At 35.1% G+C, this 22,493-nt stretch overlaps 1 protein-coding gene across 4 annotated transcripts in view; it reads left to right on the top strand.

Moving 5' to 3' along the window:
* The window catches only part of EYS (eyes shut homolog), a 789,226-nt gene that overhangs the window by 128,305 nt on the left and 638,428 nt on the right, over positions 1 to 22,493 (top strand). For 3 of the 4 annotated variants that reach the window (XM_038131819.1, XM_038131820.1, XM_038131818.1), the window contains exons 5-7: positions 1,806 to 1,933; positions 6,946 to 7,060; positions 20,597 to 20,756. In XM_038131819.1, the coding sequence (XP_037987747.1) occupies positions 1,806 to 1,933; positions 6,946 to 7,060; positions 20,597 to 20,756 (403 nt within the window). The remainder of the gene's footprint in view (positions 1 to 1,805; positions 1,934 to 6,945; positions 7,061 to 20,596; positions 20,757 to 22,493) is intronic. The other variant, XM_038131821.1, reaches the window with a different exon arrangement.

Here is a 22,493-nt window from a genome sequence, read left to right as displayed (position 1 = left end):
GAATTACAGCATTGCATCATAGAATGATTTGGGTCTGAAGGAACATTTAAATATGATCTATTTCCAACATCTCTGCAGTGGGCAGAGACCTCTTACTCTAGATCAGGTTGCTGGAAGTTGCATCCAACCTGATCTTGAGCACTTCAAGGGATGAGGCATTTACAACTTTCCTCCTATCTCACTAATTTAGCAAAAATGATGATGTGTGGGGTGATGTCAGAGGTCTCACAGGAGTCAAGGTAAATGTTATCAGTTGTTCGTCCCTTGCCCATCAATGCAGTTACTAAATCATTGAAAGACACCATTAGTCAGACATAATTTTTACCCTTTGTGAAGACATATTGTCTGTTTCTCATCACCTTGCTGTCATCCATATGCCTTGACATACCTTACAGGAGGATCTGTTCAATGAAAGTGTCAAAACATTCAATTCCAATGAAATCTTTCAAACTAGCTTTGCTTCACAAAGAAGCAGTATTTTCTCAATGTGTTCTGTTTATAATATTTTTAGGATAGAAACCACCAAATTCCCCATTTCACATCAGTTGCATGGTGAACACTTAAGGAACTACCCATGTTATTTTATTTCCTTTTTCTTCTCCCAAACAAAATTATCTGAAACAAACATGAAACATCATGTGATCTTTATTTTCTTGTTCTTGCTTTTCATGCAGCATAAATTTTTAAATTCCTTTTTTTCTTTCCTTTTTTTTTTTTTTTTTCGTAAAATAGAATAAATTCATGCAGAACTCCCTAGGTTTTAATAATAAAGTCATACCTGGTAGTATGTCAAAATAAATTGTTGATGTCCTCTCACTAGCATGTCTATTGCAAATAGCAGTGATTGTACAGAATCAAAACAGTGAAAGAAGAGTTCAAAAGCTTCATTATCACATAGCAGTGATACATATTCATACACAGAGAGAAAAGGAGACATCTAAATTACTGAATTAATTGATAGATTTCTAAGTTATGCAACCTGTCTAAATATTTTGTCTACTAGATACACTAGTACAAACTATTTTGTGCAATAGGCAAACAGTTGTAGTAACTTGCTTCACAAGTGTAGAAATGTCTCAGTGGGAGTTGAAGTTTCCTGATTATACCTTTAAGACCAGTTCTAAAGAAGCACCTAAGCACTTCTAATTTCATTAGGGGAACAAACCCCTTTACTTTTTCCTTTCCTGACTTCAAAAGGCCTATGAAGAGCATAGGAGAATATGGGTGGGACTTTCAGCCCTAAGAAATATTTTGTTTTGTAAAATAACTCACCTTTCTTACTGTTCAAATTAGAGATTGCAGTAACTGACGCATGTCTTTAACTGTTAAAGAGAAGCATAGACTCTCTGCTTTATATTGAAGGAGAAAATGGATACCCATAATTTTCTTTTATCCTCTAGTTAGCGACGGTTTGGTTATTGATGTACCTTGTGTACTGTTAGTGCTTAATAGATGCAAACATTTCATTGCAACAAAATCAGAAATGAGGAAAAAAAATCCAAATTACTTATAAAACTTCTTCTTGATTCAGTCATGAGAAACTGTAATTTTAAAGCTGGTATATTTCCATCTAGTAAACTCAAGTATGGTATAATCTGTACTGGAAGGCCTGTTCTACTCGTCCTAAATTAAGTTTGTAACCTATCTGAGACTAGAACTGTTCTGTCTTTGTAGACTGCTTTGTATAATGAAAAGTTGTTGTAGTTAGGATCTCTCTAGTAATGGATGTAAACACCACAAACACTAAATTTTGTACTGCCTTGGGTAAAACAAATAATTCTTTCCAATTTCCCTTTCTTCTATAGGATGTGGCATGTATCTGTATGCCAATATTTACTGGCAAGTTCTGTGAGAGAATACTGAATCCATGTGAATTATTGCCTTGCTTAAATAATGGAACTTGCATAGCTCAACATCAAAACTATAATTGCCGGTAAGATTGGAAATTAATTTATTTCAGTACTTTGTTGGTTCACTTGATGATATCACAGAGATTGCAGAAAGAAAAGACATCATCATTCACAGAGAACAGAGAAAACTATAAACTTCTGTTTTAAATAATATATATTTATCTTTGCTTTACTCTGTTAGGTCTCATGTAAACTCTGGGAGCAATACAAAAAGATTTAAAGAATTTAAGAGCTATATTTTTTTTAATTATTAATGCTATTAAAAAAATATATATTTTTAAACACTGATGACAATTGAGTAAGTTTTACTACATGTGCCACTCCCTTTCAGGGTACATGAAATTTATGTTGTTTCTGAAAAGATAAGGGAACGTATTTAATTTATAGTTCACAGACACGCATTAGTAGACTTTAAATTGATCCTTCAAGCAGCACATGAAAAACTGTTTAATTCAGAGAGACCACACTAAAAATTATCCATTGGAAAGTACCAGAAGTGACCCAATTTATAATTTAATTTCATTTCTAAATAGATTTTTTTTTCTATGCCAGTAAGGAGTACAATTTATCCTGTTTCCCTTTGTTTGGCTTTTCTCTTGCTGCCTGAGTAAATTCTGATAAGCATTACTGAAGTAAAAATTTTTCAAATTTTAGGATATTCATAAAAGCAGAAAATTGAAAGCTGTGATAGAAAAAACCCTGACAACATATTATGAATGAACTTAGAAACTTCAAAATATATAAAAGTATAGAACACAGACTTACAGTGCATCAGCAGAGATTCAATTGAGAAGACTTAAAATAAAAATATAAGTAGAAATGTTTACACTTTTCCCAAAGAAGAAAATTCAAACAATTTCATTCTTATTCACTGCTAAATACAGATATACATACAAACACATATATGCAAGCTCATATAGAGTTAGATCTTTCCGTATAGATATGCAAAGCACAGAACAACAGTGATCATTCATTTTCCAATTCTTTAAACTGGGATATAAGCTAATAACTTATTATTAAATAGCCAGTCTTTCGCACAATATGTGTATATTAGGATGAAAATGTGTTGAAGTATACATTTAAAAATATGAATAACATGAACAATTAATATCCAGATGTACATTGCCTTTATTAACAGAAACCAAACCAAAAAAGAAGTCATAAAAATTATCCTGGCCCTGTTATTCATGTTGAATAATTTATAATTCCACAAAGTATTTGTAGAAATGGTCTGTACCAGGAACCTCATTGTATCATAGGAATTGTTTAATAAAAATGTTTACAGGAAAACATGGGGGTTGGACTATGTTTCTTTTGATAATATTATGTGAGAATAAGCATGGCAGTCATTATTTAGATCAATGTAACAGAACATAAAAATGGGCAATTAAGAACCCATTTTATATTGGGGTGGGTTATAAGATCATTAACACTAAGAATGCTCTAGAAGGGAAGTGACAACCTAGAAAGAACACTGTGAATAGTGTTCAATCCCCATAGCCAACCCTAGCAACCAATTTGCCCACCAGACATTCCTGATGAAGGAGGAGAACTCCAGAAAGTGACAGAATATTAGACTACAATAAATATACAATACTGTCAGAAACTCATAGAACAGCCCAAGTAGAAAGAGATCTTGAAGTAGCTTCTGGTCCAACCTTTCATGGGAAAAGGAGTTTAGATGAGATCAGCACCCTGTCCAATTGCTTGTTGAAAATCTCCAGTGTTCTTCATTAGTTCTGTCATTCAGTCCCCAAAGGCTTCAATTATTGATTGCAATAATTTTTATGATTACTTTTTAATAAATAAAAAATATTGCTCTCATTTTTTGTGAAATTAAAATTAGTTTTCCACCACTTAACCTGCAATAGTTAACATAAGTATTTATGCCTCTGTACTTGAAAGTATTAGTTTGAAGTAGTATGAATTGCATATTTTTCACAAGGAGACCACATTCAGTAGTTCTATTTGTGAGAGCTGCAATCTTGCCGGAGTGCTGAAATGCAAAGGAGGTGTTGACAGATAGAGAAGTCCAACAGTCAGCAAGCTTCACTGTTTTAAAAATTCAAAATTTTCTTTTTAAACTCATATTCTGCATTAGCTACTTGACTAACAGAGGATTTCAGAAGACACATAGGAACAGTGGTTAGACTGTTTCAGTTTTCTAAAATCACAGGCTTGGACACTTTCTGCTTGTGATTCATGTTTTAATTAACTTTACCCTAAGGAAGTCTACCATTAATTATGTTGCTTCAATTTGGGAGATTTGTAGCTGCTCATCAACATTTTAAGTGAAGATTTGATTCATTTTTGGTAATCATTGTCAAATACTGTATGTTGTATCTCTGTCTAGTCATTCCACAATAAACCTCATGTGTTTCATACTACATTGGTGTAATACTGCATGTCTTACTGCAACACGATCCACCTCTATAGCATTTTAACATCATAAATAAATGTAATGGTGTTTGGGTCAGATGCATGTACAAGTTAAAATAATAGCTGAATTGAACTTTTTACTTAATTTCTATTTTGCTTCCCCCTATGCTATGTTGTTCTCCTTATGCTCAAACTACATTCTTATATCCTACACAATCCCAGCTTCTTCTCAACAAATACTTCTTTCTTTGGAAAAGCAGGTGTTTTCCATTCTAAACATATAACGAAACAGGACTAATTTAATTTTCCCCACTTCATTTATGGTGTATGACTATCTTGTATTCTAATTCCATCCTTTCAGTCTTGATATCACACACAACTTTGTGCTAAGGTTCTAATAGTTGCATTTTTTCCTAAATGTCAAAATTTAGGGTGAATTTAAATAGGCAGTGAACAAGCATATCCATCAAAATAAACTATGATTGTTTGATATCTTCTTCTATAATCCATGTACTTTATGATAATAAAAAGTCATAAATAATGTGAATGAGTGTTCTGAGAAAATATGTTCAGTTGGTGCTATCTTTGGAACTTTACTGTCAACTTTTTTTTCCTGTTAGCTTACATTTCCCTTTCCTGATATTAGTATGTGTATTACAAAACAACAAAAAAACCCTAAAACCAGAAAAAATGAGCAAATATAAAAATTAGAAGAAGCCATTTCTAAAACTGTCTTTCTAGATTATCTAGTTAATGAAATAATCATAGATTTAAGCAAAAAATCTATGAACTCTTTCATTTCAGATCATCAGCAAAAACAAATCAGTAAAACAAACATTGTAACTGAGTTGCTCTGATTTAGTTTTAGATGTTATTTAAAAATTATAAGAAAATATACAAAATATTTTTATTATTATTTTACATTCCTTTCATATGTAAATTTTATTATGAAAAACTCCTTTTAACTACAATACATGAACTAGAACTTTATTCAGAATAGACTTTGCAAGAATTTTGAAGTGAAGTACTTGAAATGGCAGAAATATGATCGCATGTAGCATCTTTTTCAAGAGGAAGGTAATGATTATGTTGTACATTGCAACTTGCTTAGAGTGTTCTTATGTGGTTGTGTCTATACCGGCATCAAAGGATATAACCATTTACAGAAGATTTTTCCATATCTATTTACCTCTGTCCACATGGTTCTATGCATGAATTGTGGTTGGTTTCCAGAGATTTCTGATTAAGTCCAACCAGTTTAACACTTCACTAAGGTTAATAAATGACTTAAGCCTCTGGACATGCTAAATGTGCATTCCTCAGACTCAGAGCCATACCCACAGATAGACATCTTGAACGGATTTACAAAATCTGGTTAACTCAGTTGCTTTCTATTGAATGTTGCTGCCTGAGAAGTTGCTGTGGAAAATATATCCCTTACTTTAGTGCACTGCAGAACTGTGAGAAGCTTCATGAATTTTGAAACCAGGAGTTAGATAGTTTGGGTTTTTTTAATGAGAAAACATAAACAACACATCTGGATCTCATATGCATTAGGATCAAAGACATAGGAAAACCAGAAGCAATTCTGTATAATCTTCATAATTTCCAGCTTCTGGACTGAATAATTTGAAAAAAACTACCTCCTAGAAACAGCTAAAGAAATTCCCATCTATTACTTTTGGATTCTTTCACAAACACAAATGTTCAGCTAACTGGCCATTTCCTTTCTCTTCTTGAATCTTTTCTTTCCATGATACCAGAAATGGCCTTTAGACAGAGGAGCATGCTGTGTCTGTAAGAACATAGTGAGAGTGTTTACACAGATTATCTATCAAGATTTAAGTATTCAAATATTTTTCTACATTGTTCCATTATTGATTTTAAATAAGACTTCTTTACTATCCATTTGAATCTCATCTCTTTTATTTGTGTAGATAAGATTTTTTTTTAACATGGGAAGGCTACATCAGGAAAGGATTTTCTCCTACTAATAGTAAGTGTTGACATGAAGCAGAAGAAATTTCTGCAGTTCCTTTTACACACGAGTTATCCATCACTTCATTGGCATCACGTGGAACTAAGAAACAGTCACAAAAATTGAATGCTAGTTTTTTTTTTCTTTAAAGAAAATACTGAACTACAATTAAGCAAACACATAAACAACTATGCATTGTTGTCTCTAGATAGTTATTTACATAATTAAGCATGTCATTATTTACTATTTATACTACTCTTTATTCAATAGCAATGATTGATATTTATTCCTCATTTATCTTTTTTTTTAACATTAAAACATCTCTCTGATGTTTAAATTGACCTATTCTTTCTAATAATTTTCCAAAATCTTGTTACCTTGTCAATAACAGCTTATTAAATATTACCTCATTCTAGATTTTTTTTCCTGGAAGATTATATTAAATATTGGTGTTAAAATACTTTAATCAATGAAATAAATTATTTATGAATAAGCAAAATTATTCAGAATCATGCAAGGGATTTTTAATTTCTTGAAAACCTATTCTGTTCATCTTAAATAACATAAGAGATTTGTTTTGTTACTGCAAGAACATAATTTAATAGAATTATGGAACATAATTAAATACAATTAACTTTTAAAATGCAAGTACTCTAAAATACACTGGTGTATTTGCAGCTGCATGCCAGGATTCACTGGGAAGAACTGTGAGGAAGTAATTGACTACTGCAGGCTGCTCAGCATCAACTGTCTGAATGAAGGATTATGTCTTAACGTAATTGGAGGATTCACTGTAAGTAATTTAATACATGTTAAACTAATTCAGTGTTTCAAAGTATAAAAGCTTTAGACAAGCAAACTTGAAATGCATTCATTGCTCTAAGAGACAAGAGGGGCACAATATTATAGGTTTTATTTACTTTAATCGATAACGCAATATGGATAATATGGGTTATATGGATTTTTTTATTACTTTTCTACTGAGATCATGTTTAGTACCATATAAAATAAGATAACTGAAGGGTATTTTTATAGTAAAAATAATATATAACTTGTTGTGGTCCAGTGTCATTTCCCACAAAGATGATAACCACAGCTGTGTTGCAGCCCTTAAGAATACATGGCTTGAATTAAGAGCATCTGTTGCCATTATTTTAACCAGAATCAAATTAATTATCTACACACAAACATGTTTAAAATGAATACAAATTTAAAACTTTGATGATGAAATTGCAGTGTGATGACACTCATTCCAACTGAAAGTTTGGGAAAAAAATATTAGATTGGCTTGTTTTAACTCTCTAAATTGCTCCTGAAAATGTTAAGCAAGGTGCAGAATCTGGCCCTTGTCCTTGTTAACCTCCGTATGGTTGGTGATTGCCTCTCATTTGTCAAGGTCTCTCTGTAGGGCCTCTCTGTCCTTGAGGGAGTTTAAAGCTCCTACCAGTTTAGTGTCACTAGCAAGCTTATATTGTATTCCGTCAAGCTCTTTGTCCAAGTAATTTATAAAGATGCTGAAGAGCACAGGACTGGGGATGGAGCCCTGTGGAACCCCACTAGTGACAGGTCACCAGACTGCATCATGCCATTCACTATAACCCTTTGTGCCTGACCTGTGAGCCAGTTGCCCACCCATCATGTAACCTGGTTGTTAATATTTTGTCCAAGAGGATCCTGTGAGAGGCAGTATTGAAAGCATTGCTGAAAACATGGCATTCGCTCACTTTCCTAGATAAACTAAATGGGTTTCCCTTTCATAGAAGGTAATAAGGTTTGATAGGCAGGAAGCTTGTGCTGACTCTGACCTATGACTGAGACACTCCAGGTGCTTTTGGATGCTTCTCAGAAAAATATTTTCCATGGTTTTACAAGCACTGAAGTGAGTCTGACAGGCCTGTAGTTTTTGGGGTCTCCTTCTCCTGTGCATGCAGATGACCACAGAAAATGTAGAGTAGTTAATAATACACAAATATGACAAGAATTTCCAGGTGGACTGCACTAATTTAGGAAAACGTGTTCTATGAGAGGCAAATTCAATGCTGTATGCATAGAAAAAAGAATATGAATTATCCAGTGCTGAGTGTTCCAGATAGTCAGTGACAAAGAAGGCAACTTTTAGCTTAAAGTGAGCTTTAAAATGTGACACCACACCATTGATGAAGACAGAAAGACAATCCATGTAGTCAAAAATAAGCACTTGTATATATAGAAGCATTTTTCAGTAGTCATACTTCTTTGACTGTCAGTGAAGGGTCATCATAGGCAGCTATACCATCTAAACTGTTTTAAAAGTTTGCAAATAAGGAAACCTCTATTAGAAATGAGATTTATGAAATAAAATAAAGAAATAGTTTAAAATTACACTCTCGAAAGTACACACATATTTGCAATCTTAGTCTGTGGTCTATCAGTTTTTCTCAGAAGAAGAATAAAAGGAACAATTGTATTTAAAATATTCAGGTGTTGGTACTAAAACATTTGAAGCCACATTAGCAACAAAGGGATAAAAGTATTGTGTGTGGTTCTGAGCAGCTGCTTCTTCTAGGAGCATTTTCAAAAGCTTTTTAGGTAATATGGTCCAATGCTGTATTTCAGCAGTTTCCCATCATATCCGTGCCAGGTCATATCTGTCTTGTCCTTGTGAATAACTTCACCAGACACTAAATTTCATGAGGATCTAGTACTGTGGGATCCAAACCCCATAATTCCCACAGGAGGCTGAAGACCTTATTGTGGATTGCTTCTAGTAGTCAACGTAGCACACACATTTCACTGATATTAAAAGGTTAGGAAAAGGATTATATCTTCCAAAGTTGCCATGAATAGTGAAAACATAAATCCCTCCATTTTCTTTGGGCTCTGAAGAAGATCAAAAATATGATATTCACCCCTTTTTGGTTTCTAAAGCACAAAAAGACAGCACTGCAGCTTTGACTCAGTTTGAGAGATATGGCTATCATTTGAGTATATAACTTTAACACGTGACAAATACAATTCTTGAACATGAACAGATCTTCTTCTCTCTAAAAGTACTGATATGAAAAATTATATTATTACTGATTCTTACTACTGATTTATCAATTATTGCAAGACGTCTGCTATTGAATTTCTCCTGATTTGCAGAAGCAATGTTGGAACTGCTTCTAAGAATAAATACAGTAAATCATTGTAAAAGTTCTAAAGAAAATATAATATAGCACTTTCTTTTTTTTATGCCCATCCCATAGGAAAGTTTTTAATTAATGTACTGGTTTGTCAATTTTATAATAAATAACTCCACCTACTTAGAAGACGGGGGCACTGTTTTAAGAAAAGAAATAAAATAAAAGAGTTTGATTCTAAATCATACAATTAATGATGTGTGAACTAATTTCAGATTTCAGCAGATTTTTATTCAATAAGCTATTTAACTACATTATTTTGAAAATACGATAACCTGCTTCTTAAAAATATTTTTAAACATCTGCCCACAGATACACTTTTCAATAGATTTTTCTGTTCTCATCACAACTTTTTTATTTCTTAAATGGATTTTATAAGTGAAAAGTCAGTGTTCTTGTTTTGCAGCTGATCGTATTTTCTCATTGCTTTTAATCTGATTGTCTTAAACAATTTATGGCTGTAGGCATCTGTTTTCCTTATCTTTACCTGAAGACAGGGAAAATATCAGCAATGCCCCAAAAGGCAAGTGGTAGAGACAAAAGAGCTGTTTGTTTCATGCTAATCATACTGCTGCCAGATGCTAACCACCTTAGGGTATGGAGTGGCTTGAGTAGGGTTCACCCAGTGATTTAGAATGGCTCCTGTAAAGCCTCTGGCACATGACTGGGCAGTGAAAGCCGATAAAGAGAGTACACAAACAAGAAATCACTTGTGGATGTAAAGCTTTCCTCTAGGTCCAAGGGTGGATCAAGTACCTTACTACCTATTAATCCACAGCAAGTAGTTTAGATCAAGCCAAAAGTATTATCTCTCCTTAAGATCCCATTTCTTTCTGAACCATTAGTATTAAACTGAAAAAAAACCTCAAAACCAACCAAAAAAAGTAAACATACTGAAAAAATAAATTAATCCAGTGCAAATTCTGACGATAATAGAACTCTAGTTTACTGGAGTTTACAAACCTGGAAAGAAGCACAGATATGAAAACACGGTAGTGGGAAAGTTGAGGTATGAAAATTGTCAAGTCTTTGGCATACTAGCTGTCTTTATTTTTCAGGGAGAAACCATTGAATTGCATAAAAATGACAGAATTTACAGGTCAGTTATGATTGCCTACAGAAGTGCATTTGATGCACAAGAAAGTGCGGCTCTACAGTGTTTGCTACATATTCTCCCATTCGTGATCTGCCATACAGTTCCTGTGGAAGGACATGCAAATTAAAAATGCTTTCCACTTCTTGTACAGTGCAAAAATGCTCATTCATGATTTTTTTTTTTTTTTTTTTTTTTTTGCCAAATAGCTCCTTTCTATGATACAAGCAACTATCTTCCAGGTTATATGGTCTGCACAGTGTATCCAAGTCTATTTTGTCAATATGCCTTTCTCCTATCATCCTGACAAACCACTGATTCGTGTAAGGCTGTGTGCTTACAGCCAGCAAAGAAATTGAGTTATGTAGACACAAAAACTGAAGCTGAAAGATGAAGAGAAAGCAATGTCATTGTAAGGTCTATTTCCATTTGCCAGCACTACACTTGAGACAAGGTCTAAACAAATTATACATATTGCCTGAACAGCAGAGCTGTGTTGGCAAACAAATGTGCACTAGGGCAGCATTAAAGAAAAAAAAAATAATCTCTTTTATCATTCTGGGTTTTACCACTACACCTACTGTTGGCCATTCAAGGAAAATAGTTGAATTTCTCCAAGAAGCTGTACTGACATTTGCATGTGGAATTTTGTGTTGGAAAAATTGCCAGTGGATACCCTGGTACCTTCAGAAAGAGCAACAGGAAATGCTACTGATTTTAAAGTAGTGTTCCTACAGCGCAGTGGAAATAGATTGTGCTTTTAAGGGAGAGTAAAGCTAAGCAAAAAGGAGTAATGGTTTCAACTTCCACAAGTAGTTTGCCTGATTAATGATAACAGATGCATTCCTATCAATTCCCTTCAGAAAATGGTTCCCCTGTCACCAGAATTTTCCTTTCTTATATGGATGTACATTTAATAATGTTTATCTAATAGTATGATTCACCATAAGAGGATACAAAAATTAATATAATAGAAAAGATTGGTATCTAAAATCTTACCTTGCAGATGGCTCTGGGATTGTTCATGTTATACTCTTTTGATCTTTTTTGGCACATCCATATAATGGAGCCATAGCTTTTATATTTGGGACTTTATGGTGGATTTGAGATATTTCAACAACAAACTTTGCACCAAGAGGATATAGAGTTGATAAAGTAAAATTATGAATATACATTAATAATCAGTAACACCATGGGTCACACAGTTGAAGACAAATACCCCAGCAAATATGTTCTGCCCAAAGACTACTGTGTCCTCTAGCAAAGCAGGAGACTGTATACAAACACAGAAAACAGTCTTCACCAAAGCCAATATGTTCCTTCTGAGGCAACATGGGAAGAAGGATTATCTCTTTCTCCTGTGATTTTTCCCCATGTCAAGCTGATGTGTGGCCCTTATTCAGCAGAACTTGTACAGAAATTGCAACTAGGCAGACAGAGGTCCAGGCTTCACACCTTGCAGATAAGGCTTGCCTTTTTGGGCGCAGAACCAGGCCCACTAGCCAGGTGTCAGGCTGGGGACCAAATTGCTTCTTTGCAGAAGAGCAGTGCCAAGCCCCACAGACTTGCCTGAAAAACCTTTGTGGAAAGTCTGCTGCTCAGGTCCTCTTGGTAAGCTCTTCCCTGAGGCGTCAATCTCAGTCCTAATGCTTTTTAATAATACTTTATCCCTAGAAGTCTGGCTGAATTTATAGCCCAGTAGCAAAGCACCTCTACTCAGAATTGGCAAAAATCTCCAAAATGGAGCTATGTCATACTGCTTAGATCTCACAGCCTAAGAAGGCCTCTGTAAAAACACAGAATGGTAATTGGGAGCGGAGCTACGGCTGAGCTGGGCCTTATCCCCAATGGGCTACAGCTGAAAAGCAGGCGGACAGTATTGAAAGCGATGAGACATGGAGTGCCCAGGTGCACTGATCCACCACCAAAGGGAACAGAAGGCACACAGGTGTAATGCATGAACATGAGGGGTATAAAAGGTTGAGCTAAAGAGCAAAAGGAGTAGCTGCTTGTGGCCTTCTGATGTGATTTAGTGTTACTCTGTATGGACAGGTGCTTGCAGCCTTGTCATGTGCTAGGGTGTTACTATGTAGGGGTGGATGCCTCAGGTCTTCTGATGTGGTATGATGTTACTCTGTATGGGAAAATGCTTAAAACCTTCTGAAATTGTCTGGTGATATTCTGTGCATCATGGCTGCCTTGACTGCGGCATATGCTGTGTCATATGCGGCGACAGCCCTCCTGCTTATTCTTAGAGAAGCCATTTGTATTTATTGCATGAGAGGAGAAATAACTTCTAGATTACATATCCAGAACTAAAAGGCAGTATAGCTGAGAAAAAACATTACCTTGTTTATCAAATTCAGTTCTTTAAGAAAAATGCACTGGGGCTTTAAAAAAAGCCCTCTGCACTGTATCTATCACTGTTTGTTTTCTGCGTATAAAAAAGCCATAAAGAAACAAACATTTAATATATTTGGCATATTATATATTAAAGCAGTTGGTTAGAGTGATAAAATTATTATGAATATTTACAAAAGATCGACAACCTATGCTAGAAGCAATGAAAATTGGTGTTGCAAAGTCTACTGCTATCAGATGGGATTTTTATACTTATGTACAACGTAGCAAATAGATTATTGTAATTTTCCTTAAAAAAAAAAATCTACGGTCTCTCCTACTGTTTCTCCCCATGGACCATATGAGAACATTATAGTTTCATCTCTGCAAATCCACTTTGCCACCATCATTAATTCCATTGATGTCTCTCCTGTGTTTGTCCTTCCAGCTGAGCGTTCAAAACAGCAGTAGTTCAAAGTCAGATACTTCCATTAGGGGCTAGTTTTACACAAGTTAATTAGTCAATTTTCTTTCACACAGTAGCAGTAATTCTACAGAAGAGTTCACATAAATTTAAAAATGTCCTAAACAGTTTTTTTTCTACTTTAATGTTTAATTTGGACTTTATCAAAATTAATTTTCCTGCTTTTCTTATTCTATTGAAATAAACACCATCAAAGCACCCCAGGTACATTTCATATGTGCTGCTAATAATCTCTGAGCTGTACAGAAGTTAATAAACAGTAGAAATCTTCATGTAATAAACTAAATGTCCTTCTTTTAAAGAGAAAATTGAAATGAAAAATATTTAATTAATACTGTGATCATCTAATCATTTCAGATATCTTTGTACAATGGATCTGAATTTATACTGTAGAAGAGTATATAATTAAATATAAATGGACAGCCAAACACACCAGATATAACAAACAGAAATGTTCTGGTTCATTTTTAAATGCAACTGCTGAGAAGTTAAAATCAAGCCTGTGCTCAAGTTTAAACCAGTTTTCAAAGGCACAGAAATTCCCCAAATTTCTTCTTCACTGACTTCCTTATCTAATAAGGAGCTGAATCCCCTTGAGATAAGGAAAATGTCTGTAGAAAGAGTCCATAAAATTTCACTCAGCCAACTCAGCACTATACATTTCTGAAGCACATAACTTAAAATCATTTTTTGCCTGCTTATGCCAGTAAGATCAGACACACATTTTCCATGTGCTATATAAATTTTGTGGTGTCTTTGGCAGTTGTTTCCAACACTATACAGTAAGATTCTAGTTTGAGATTCTTGATGATTATTTTTCATTCTTCAGTATTTGCGCTTTTGTCAACTACTACCAAAAACTCATAAATGCACATTCTTAATTTGCCTTTTTAAGTTATAATTAAATACTAATAAAATTTCATTATTTTATGCAATCATATGTAAAGAGAGATGGCACCTGCTCAAGCTACACAAAAGATAACTTCATCTTCCCACCTTCCATATGAGATGTACATGGATAGAACTCCAGGTTTTGTTCTACCTGTATGTTCACTTGTGAAATGAAAGAATAAAATCTTTATAAAAAATAATTCATTAATTCAAGTTATGACATATTTCTACTGAGACTCCTATTTGTTTTACCTAGAATCAGGGTTTCATATGAAGGAGTATGTCATATCAGAGATCATAGTATCATAGAGTGGTTTGGGTTTGAAGTAACCTTCAAAGGTCATTTAGTCCAAATCTCCATCAATGAGCAGGGACATCTTCCACTACGTCAGATTATGCAGAGTCTTATTCAACCTGACCTTTAAGGTTTCCTGGGACAAGGCATCTACCACATCTCAGGCCAACTTATTCCAATTTGTTCCTCCTATCTCAACTTAATCTACCCTCTTTTACTTTACAAACATTGTCCCTTCTAGTTTTATATAACCTGCTGAAAAGTTTGTCCCCATCCTTCTTATAAGCCCTTGTCATGTGAAAAGGGGAGATTACTTAGCCCTCAGTGTTTAATTTGTCTCTCAGCACCCCATGGAAAGCCAGGACCCTTGTGTCCAGCCTGTCTGTTGGTGTCCCATTATGAGAATCCTTCACTGAGCAGTCCTGCTAGATCAGGCAATGGCTTGACTGACTCATTTAGGGACACACACCAAAAGCATGAGGGAGACCCTTTAGCAGGTCTTCCCACCTTGTGGTCCCTTACTGGGTCTTCCATGCGTTGAGTATGTTGCCTGTTGCTGGTGACTGCCAACACCTGAGAAGGACTCACACCAACAGTTCACAGAACAATATTACTTATTAATATAAAATTATGAAAGGCTAAGTTTCAAGGATTGTCAGTGGTAGTATCTGACTGCAAAAACATGTTCAAAGCAATACACAGAAAAGGTAAGATCCCCAATTAAAGCATTCAGCATGGACAGAGGACAGTTCTTACCTAACAGGTGACCCTATGGGGGAGAAGACAGGTTAAGCAAATCAACTGATCCCAGCAGTTATGATAGAGTCTTCCCTAACTTTTCCCCCATTCTCTACTTTTATACTATCTCAATTTGTTTAGGCGGACCTTGAGTAATTCTAGTCATACATACCTTGTTACTGATTGGCATAAAATTCTCTCTCTTCACTTTTAAAGATAGAGTAAAAAATAGAGAGCACACACTTTGTGGGGCGGGGTCATATGCTGGAGGGGGATAACTCTGGGATGGAGGTATGGATTAATCTTACAGTTAGGCTGTAATGAACCAAGTTCATCTGAGGAATGTGATTTTGCCGGAGTTGTTGGCTCAGCAGCAGGATATCTTCACTGGTGACAGGTGCTGCTCAGTTTCTCAGCTGCAAAGCATCACTGAGTTCCCCTCCCTGCTGGAGTTTCAACAGTGCCTGGCTGCACTGTCTCCACTCTGCTCCACCTTCCATTTCACCCCCCTTAGCAGGTACCTATAGTTGCAGATCATGTGAATCAGGAATTATCGTGGAATAGGTTTTGAGTATGCCAACTGCATTCCACCCAGGGAGCAATGATTGTGTTTTACCCTATAATTTTCATACCTAATTTCTGTTGGGATGTGGGTATAACTTCTCTGATTCCTCTAATTTTACAGCCAGTCATCTTTCCACAGTCCTCTTTAATGAAAGGTCACAGGAAGATTTCCCCAGAATCTTTTTTGCTTCAGAGTGAACCAAAATTCTCTCAGCCTGTCTTCTTAGGAAAGTTGCTCCAGCCCTCTGTGGCCCCCCTGGTGACCCACTCCTATAGGTCAATGACTTTGTTGTAATGAGGATCCCAGAGTTGGATGCAGCACTCCAGGTGGGATCTCATCAGAGCATAGTAGAGGAACAGAATCACCTCCATTGACATGCTGATCACGCTGCTTTTGATGCAGCCCAGGCTACAGCTGGCTTTCTGGGCTGGAAGCACACTTTGATAGCTCATGCCTGGCTTTTCATCCACCACCATCTCCAAACCTCTCTACTGAGCTGTTGTCAATCCTTTTCCCCTCAGCCCATGTTGGTACCAGGGGTGTCCCCAACCAATGTGCAGGACCTTGCATTTGGCCTTGTTGAACTTGGCGCAAGTTCCCATGCACCTACATCTCAAGCTTGTTCAGGACCCTGGATGGTGTCCTGTACTTCAGGTGTGTCACCTGCAATGCTCAGCTTGGTGTCATCTGCAATGACAGATTTAGTAAGTTAGGTAAAATTAATTTTCTCTTTTAAGGTTTAAAGTCACTTATGTGCCCTGGTGTACTGTAGGTTAATGATTAATACTGTAAAGTTTTAAGATCTGTCAGTTCAAATAAGGTAGTAAGTAAAACATTCTCCCCAAATAAATCCCTCAATACACTAAGAAGCTAAAATTTTGTTGGTTGTGAGCTAAATTTCGATCTATTTCTTGCAGTTATTTTTTCCAGTGTGAGTGACTTCCAGAATTTCAGTTAGGAATGAACTTAACGTACAAAAAATGTAAGCAGAATTTTTTTTTTTTATTAAGATAAGGATTTTGTTTTCTTCATTTAAACAATTTTCAGAGCTCCATCAGTGCAGAAATATAAAAAAAATCTATTTATTTTTAAGCATTTAGCCTAACAGCATGTTTGGAGCTCTTGAAGCCTTTTTGTCACAAACTAGTCACTCCAGTTCCTAATGTCAAAATTACCTATAGAAAAATTTGAAAATAGAAAGACTTCTAGGGATGCGCACATAACTCAGATTATATTTGTAGAAGGAGGGGTAGCAGGGAGGGGTGGGCAAAGAAGAAAATCTGAGCATAGGAATAAACAGCATAACAGAATAATGTAAGTTAAATCAAAAACTGAAAGCACTCATACCCAGTTTAATGCCCAATTTTTGGGTTGAATTGGAATTTTCTCCATGTATTTTAAAAGAGGCAAAACAATCTAGCACATGAACATCTTCATTTTTCAAGCTGTCTTACCAGGCAATTGAAAACTGTGGAGGAAAAAAAGAAAGGTTATTGTATACCAGTATACCATGGCAGTGATTACAATTAAGTCTTAAAAAATTGCTTAATATTCGTGGAAAGTGCTGGCTTAAGCATCCCTAAGACTTGTCCTTCAATTATCCTCAAAATTATTCAGGCATAGTCTGGAAATAGTCATTCAGGTCCTGAATGCTGTTTTGACAGCACTACCTTTCACTGCAGGTGCAGAAAAGTCACTTTTCTATAGGTAAAGAAAATGTAGTGTTCACAAGTACAGTCACAAGTCCATCTCTGAGAATATATTTTTTTAAGTTAATGTGTATCTACAAGAAATAGGGCTAGACTTCTGTGAACTTATTTGAAGTTCTTTCTTGTAGAGTGGACTTTAACATGTAAAGAAAGAAAATACCGGCTAAACAGATTTTACCAATAAATAGTAATGTTTAGTGACTGGGTAGGTAAAATGTTGAGTCTAGTCAAGGAGAATTTCCAAATGGGTCCTCATGAAAATTACTCATAAAGGAAAAACTATTTTATAAATTTGTATAGGTACAGTGGCAGAAAAAATGAGGTCAAGGGAAATGTATGCTCACTGCTGATTGAGGTGGATGACGTTCAGTGTCTTTGCTCTAGTTTTCACTTACAATATGTTCTTTTAAATTTCCCAACTCCCATGCCAGGTGGCAAAATTTAGAAGAATGAAATACCATTAGTTGAAGAGAAATGCCAAACCAGGACCATAGGCAGTGAGGGTATTTATAAAAGTCGAAGGGCTTGACAGGATACATCCATGGAAGATGAGGGAGTGGGCCAACGTAACCAAATCATCATAAAGTGTAGGTAGCTTCATCTAATACTAGCTTGCATTAGTAAAAGCATAGAGAGCGGGTCAAGTTAAGTCATCAGTCTCTTCTGTTCAGCACTTGATAAGCTACCTGTGGAGTACTCTGGTGGTGTAGAACTTCAATGTACAAAAAACTAAGACTGAACAAATTGTTACAAGTCTGATAGAGAGCCATCAACATTGTGAAAACTTTGCAGCATATGAGGAAAGGCTGAAGAATGTGTCTTTGTTAAGCCTTGAAAATAGAGAGCTGAATGGGGACATAATTTTTTCTTCAGCTCCTTATTGGGTGATCATAAACATGATGAAGCCAATTTTTTCTCAGAAGTGCATAGTACTGGAGTGAGAGGCAAGTGGCAGAAGTTGCAACAAATGAAATTATGGCTAGGTAGTAAGAAGAAATTTTTCATAAGATAGTGTGAGTGTACTTAAGTGCTGCAACAAGTTGCTCATAAAGGCTGTGGAATTGTCATCCTTGGAGATATTCAGACCTCAAGTAGACAAGATCCTGAGCAACCAACTTTCATTTGAAGTTTGACTTGCTCTGGGCGAGGAGTAACCTTCAAAGGCCTCTCTCAACCTAAATAATTCTGGAGTCCTATGAATGTAAAATCTATTGACATAAAGGATAAATAATGTTTCTATAGGTTTGCCTGGGATAAGCTTTGTGAACTGACTAACAGAGATAGACAAACCCATAGATATTGTTACCTAAATCATGCCATCTTGTTTTTACCTCTTATTACCTTTCACCTAGTAGTGTCATATTTAATCAAACATAACATCAAGGACAAGGACAGTACATAGCAGTGAAAGGTGTTGCTGGAGATCAAGGGGAAGGAAATAAGCAAATGTCAGTGATGTGTATAGGCATCACAACAGAGTGATGCAGGAATAAAAATGCAGAAAATGCAAAGGAATATACAGCTGCTGGAGAACATTGTGTTCTTCCAGGCCTTGCAAGGTAAGTCATACTTATTCCACAGGCTATCATGCTCCTCTTCCAGCTAGGTCACTTTGGAGATGGCAATCTACTTTAGTTATCTGCTGTTTCAATCATTGAATGCAGAGACTCACAGTAAGGGATTTGCATCAGGGCAGTGCCATTGAAGCCTTCACTTGACCACCTAAGTACTGCTCATTTTTACAAAATCTATATGTCAGATAGGAAATCAGAGATCAATGTAAAGGGAATGTTTGAAAGACTGAGAGGTAGGGCCCGCTTTAAAGTTTAAAAAAAACTTGAATTAATTAATTCACAAACAGCATACTTAATGGTAGTAGTTATCAAGATTGTTAGGCATTGTCAGTACACCTACATACTGTTAATCTGTAACATTTACATTCTAAATTCTCTGTGATTACACAATGCTGTGGAGTTCATGCTGAAGAGTTAGGGCTGACATCTGTGGTCCCTGGTGGTACTTAACAACAGAGGTCACAGTAACCTGTCTCATGAGCTCTTTGATGGGAGAAGTCATTACTGAATTGAACTTGTCTTCTGTCTCCATCCTTCCTCTACAGTTTTGATGGTTTGCAGTATTTTATCTCCCCACCAAGCACTCCTCCACCCTTCAAAATATTATGGTCTCCTCCTGGTACTACTTGCCTCGGGGCTTTTTACAGTGATTTTTTTTCTGTAGTCAGCAATATATTCTGCCTATTTTCTGTGCCTTATGCTAATCTTGTTCTTTGGCAACTTTCTTTTTACTTGTATGAGTCACTACAATGCATCTCTCTGTCTTTGGTGGTCACATGCACACTCACTCATGTAAAATGTTTATATATTGTGAATCTCGTATACCATTCCAGTGTTCTGAAATACTTGCATGCTACTATTGGCTAAACTGTTTTATTGCTCTTGTAATGGGATTCAAGGCAAGCTATTAATTATATTTGATTGGAGCACTTGTATGAGTTTCACAGGACTCTTTTGAGAAGCTAATATAAGCTTCAGATCTCCCCCTTTCCTCTGAATAAGCAATTTTAATTTATTTTATTTGACAGGCAGAGTCTGCATGTCTAACAGAAACTCCGTACTATGTTTTCTGATTACTGGTCAGTGACAGTGTTTGTCTTGCAAGCTTTGTTATCATTCCCTACTCATTTCCTCTCTCATGTCTATCCCTTTAAAATCCTATTTGGACACTCAGTTCTTCTGTTCCTGATGGTGTTTTTATCCCTTACAGCCCGTAATTATCTTATCATTTCCCCCAACTCATATGTCCTTTTTTTCTCCCAATTTTTCAACAGATATGGTAGATGAGTTTTGCCTCATAACTATTTTATCATCCTCAAATACAGGCATGAGGAATAGTCTCAGCTGGATTCCACCACACTGCATTCTACCACACTCGGTAATAAAATACAAGACGCAAAGAAAATTCTACAAACTTTCATATTGCATTTTCATTTTGGGTTTTCTGTGTTTGTTTGTTTGTGTGTTTGTCATGTCTAGTGCCTCTGTGCTCCTGGATGGACAGGAAAATTTTGCCAATTTGCTGAAAATGCATGTTTAATTTACCCAAATAATTGTTCCGATGGAGCAACTTGCATTGATATCAGTCAACTGAGAGAACAACCTTTGTTTCAGTGTTTGTGTCCTCGTGATTTTACAGGTAAGGCATATACAAATCATGTAGATGCAAATCATATAGTTTCATTCACTTTTAAATATTCAAATATAAGTATTCTGGATTAAAAAAAGAGGGATAAGGAAGTATTTGGAGAATAATCACACCTCTCTGCATTTTCTGCCCTCTGCTGGGATGACTATAAAATTTGAATGGAATTTATAAGTTACTTTTGAATTTTCCAATTAAGGTTACAGTAAGAATATTCCTAGAATAAGCTTTAGCTTCAGTTTAGGAGACTAAGTGTATGTCTACATATAAAGTTTTCCACGTGAGCTACATGTCTGATGTCTAATTACATTTCCTGGATATCTAATTAATGAGAGAAATGGGGTTCAGGAAGTTAGTTAGTTTTTATCAGCCTATGTTTACTCAGATAACTTTACTCAGCTTTTGAGAGCTGAATTCCACATTCTATTTAAATACCTTAGTGGACCACCAGTAATTTATGAAATTTAATTTGGTATGGGTTTAACTAATTCATTTTACGTAACTAAAGCCTAGTCTTCGAGGTTCTCTGTATTGTCAGTAAGTCAGTTTTTTACAGGGGGATTATAACCACTGTGTCAAATATTTTTTAGTGATTGATACAATTTCTTCAGCAATGTTTCTCTTTTAATTAGATACAAAAGAAGCCTAAAAAAGTAGCTTATATTAAACACACTGGGTTTTTTTAAGTGGCAAAGAAAGTAATTTCTGATTTTTTCCTCCAGTCTTATCCTTTAAATAGAAGCTCATTGAAGTTGGATTCTAAAATCCTTCACTAATCTTTGTCTAGAGAGGGAACTGAAAGAGAAGATTCAAATGTGATTCACTGCAGATTTAGGTAATATTATGGAAAGAGACATTAACCACATGTACATCAATTTAAAGATAAGTGCCAGAAATATTAAGAGAACTTTAAAAATAACAATTTGAAATATAGGAACAATGTTTATTACCCAAAAAAAGAAAATTAATTTTATCTAAAGAACTGATGTCAATACGCAGAGAAAACAGACTTTAAATCTACTACCATTAAAAAAGAAATAATTGTTGAATAACCCAGAGTTTATTTATTAACCTTTCTTTTCACTTCTCCATTATTCCCTTTAGGATTTCATTTTTTTCAATCTATGCTTGACTTTTTTTAAATTGGTGTGACACCTATAATTATAAATTTGTGAATAAAAGTAATGTTTCACTACAATAGTTCAAAGTTTTTGAGATAATTTAAGGTTTCTAGTGTACAATATGATCATGAAACAAAAGTTTAACAGGTTACAATAAATGGCAATAAATAGATGCAATTAATAGAATTAAAGATTGCCAAACACTGACTCATGGCTAAATTCAAGTGGAAACAACTTTGTTGTTCAAGGATATCTTTCTATGAGGCCAAGATTCTTTTTTTGTGAATTCTCATTGTAAGGGGTTCTATATATTGCAATAGATTTTTTTTTCACTTTTTTTGCTTTTTAACTGCCAGTTACTTCTTCAGTCTTGATCCACAAAAAAAAAAAAAAAAAAAAAAAAAAAAAAAGTTTATATCTATTTACTGTTTCATTTATGTATTTGGAAAGGGAAGGGAAATGTAGTAGCAATTTTGGTACATCTACTTGACACTGAATTAAATAGTCTTAGTCTCTGAAACCAGAAAAGCTATTGTAGTTTCACATCTATTGGTTCTTAATTGTGTTTTTAAATTATAAACATTATAAACATTATAAACATTATAAACAG

Source organism: Motacilla alba, chromosome 3, assembly GCF_015832195.1.
Source record: "Motacilla alba alba isolate MOTALB_02 chromosome 3, Motacilla_alba_V1.0_pri, whole genome shotgun sequence".
Classification (NCBI taxonomy): domain Eukaryota; kingdom Metazoa; phylum Chordata; class Aves; order Passeriformes; family Motacillidae; genus Motacilla; species Motacilla alba.
This window is presented reverse-complemented; position numbering and strand designations above follow the sequence as displayed.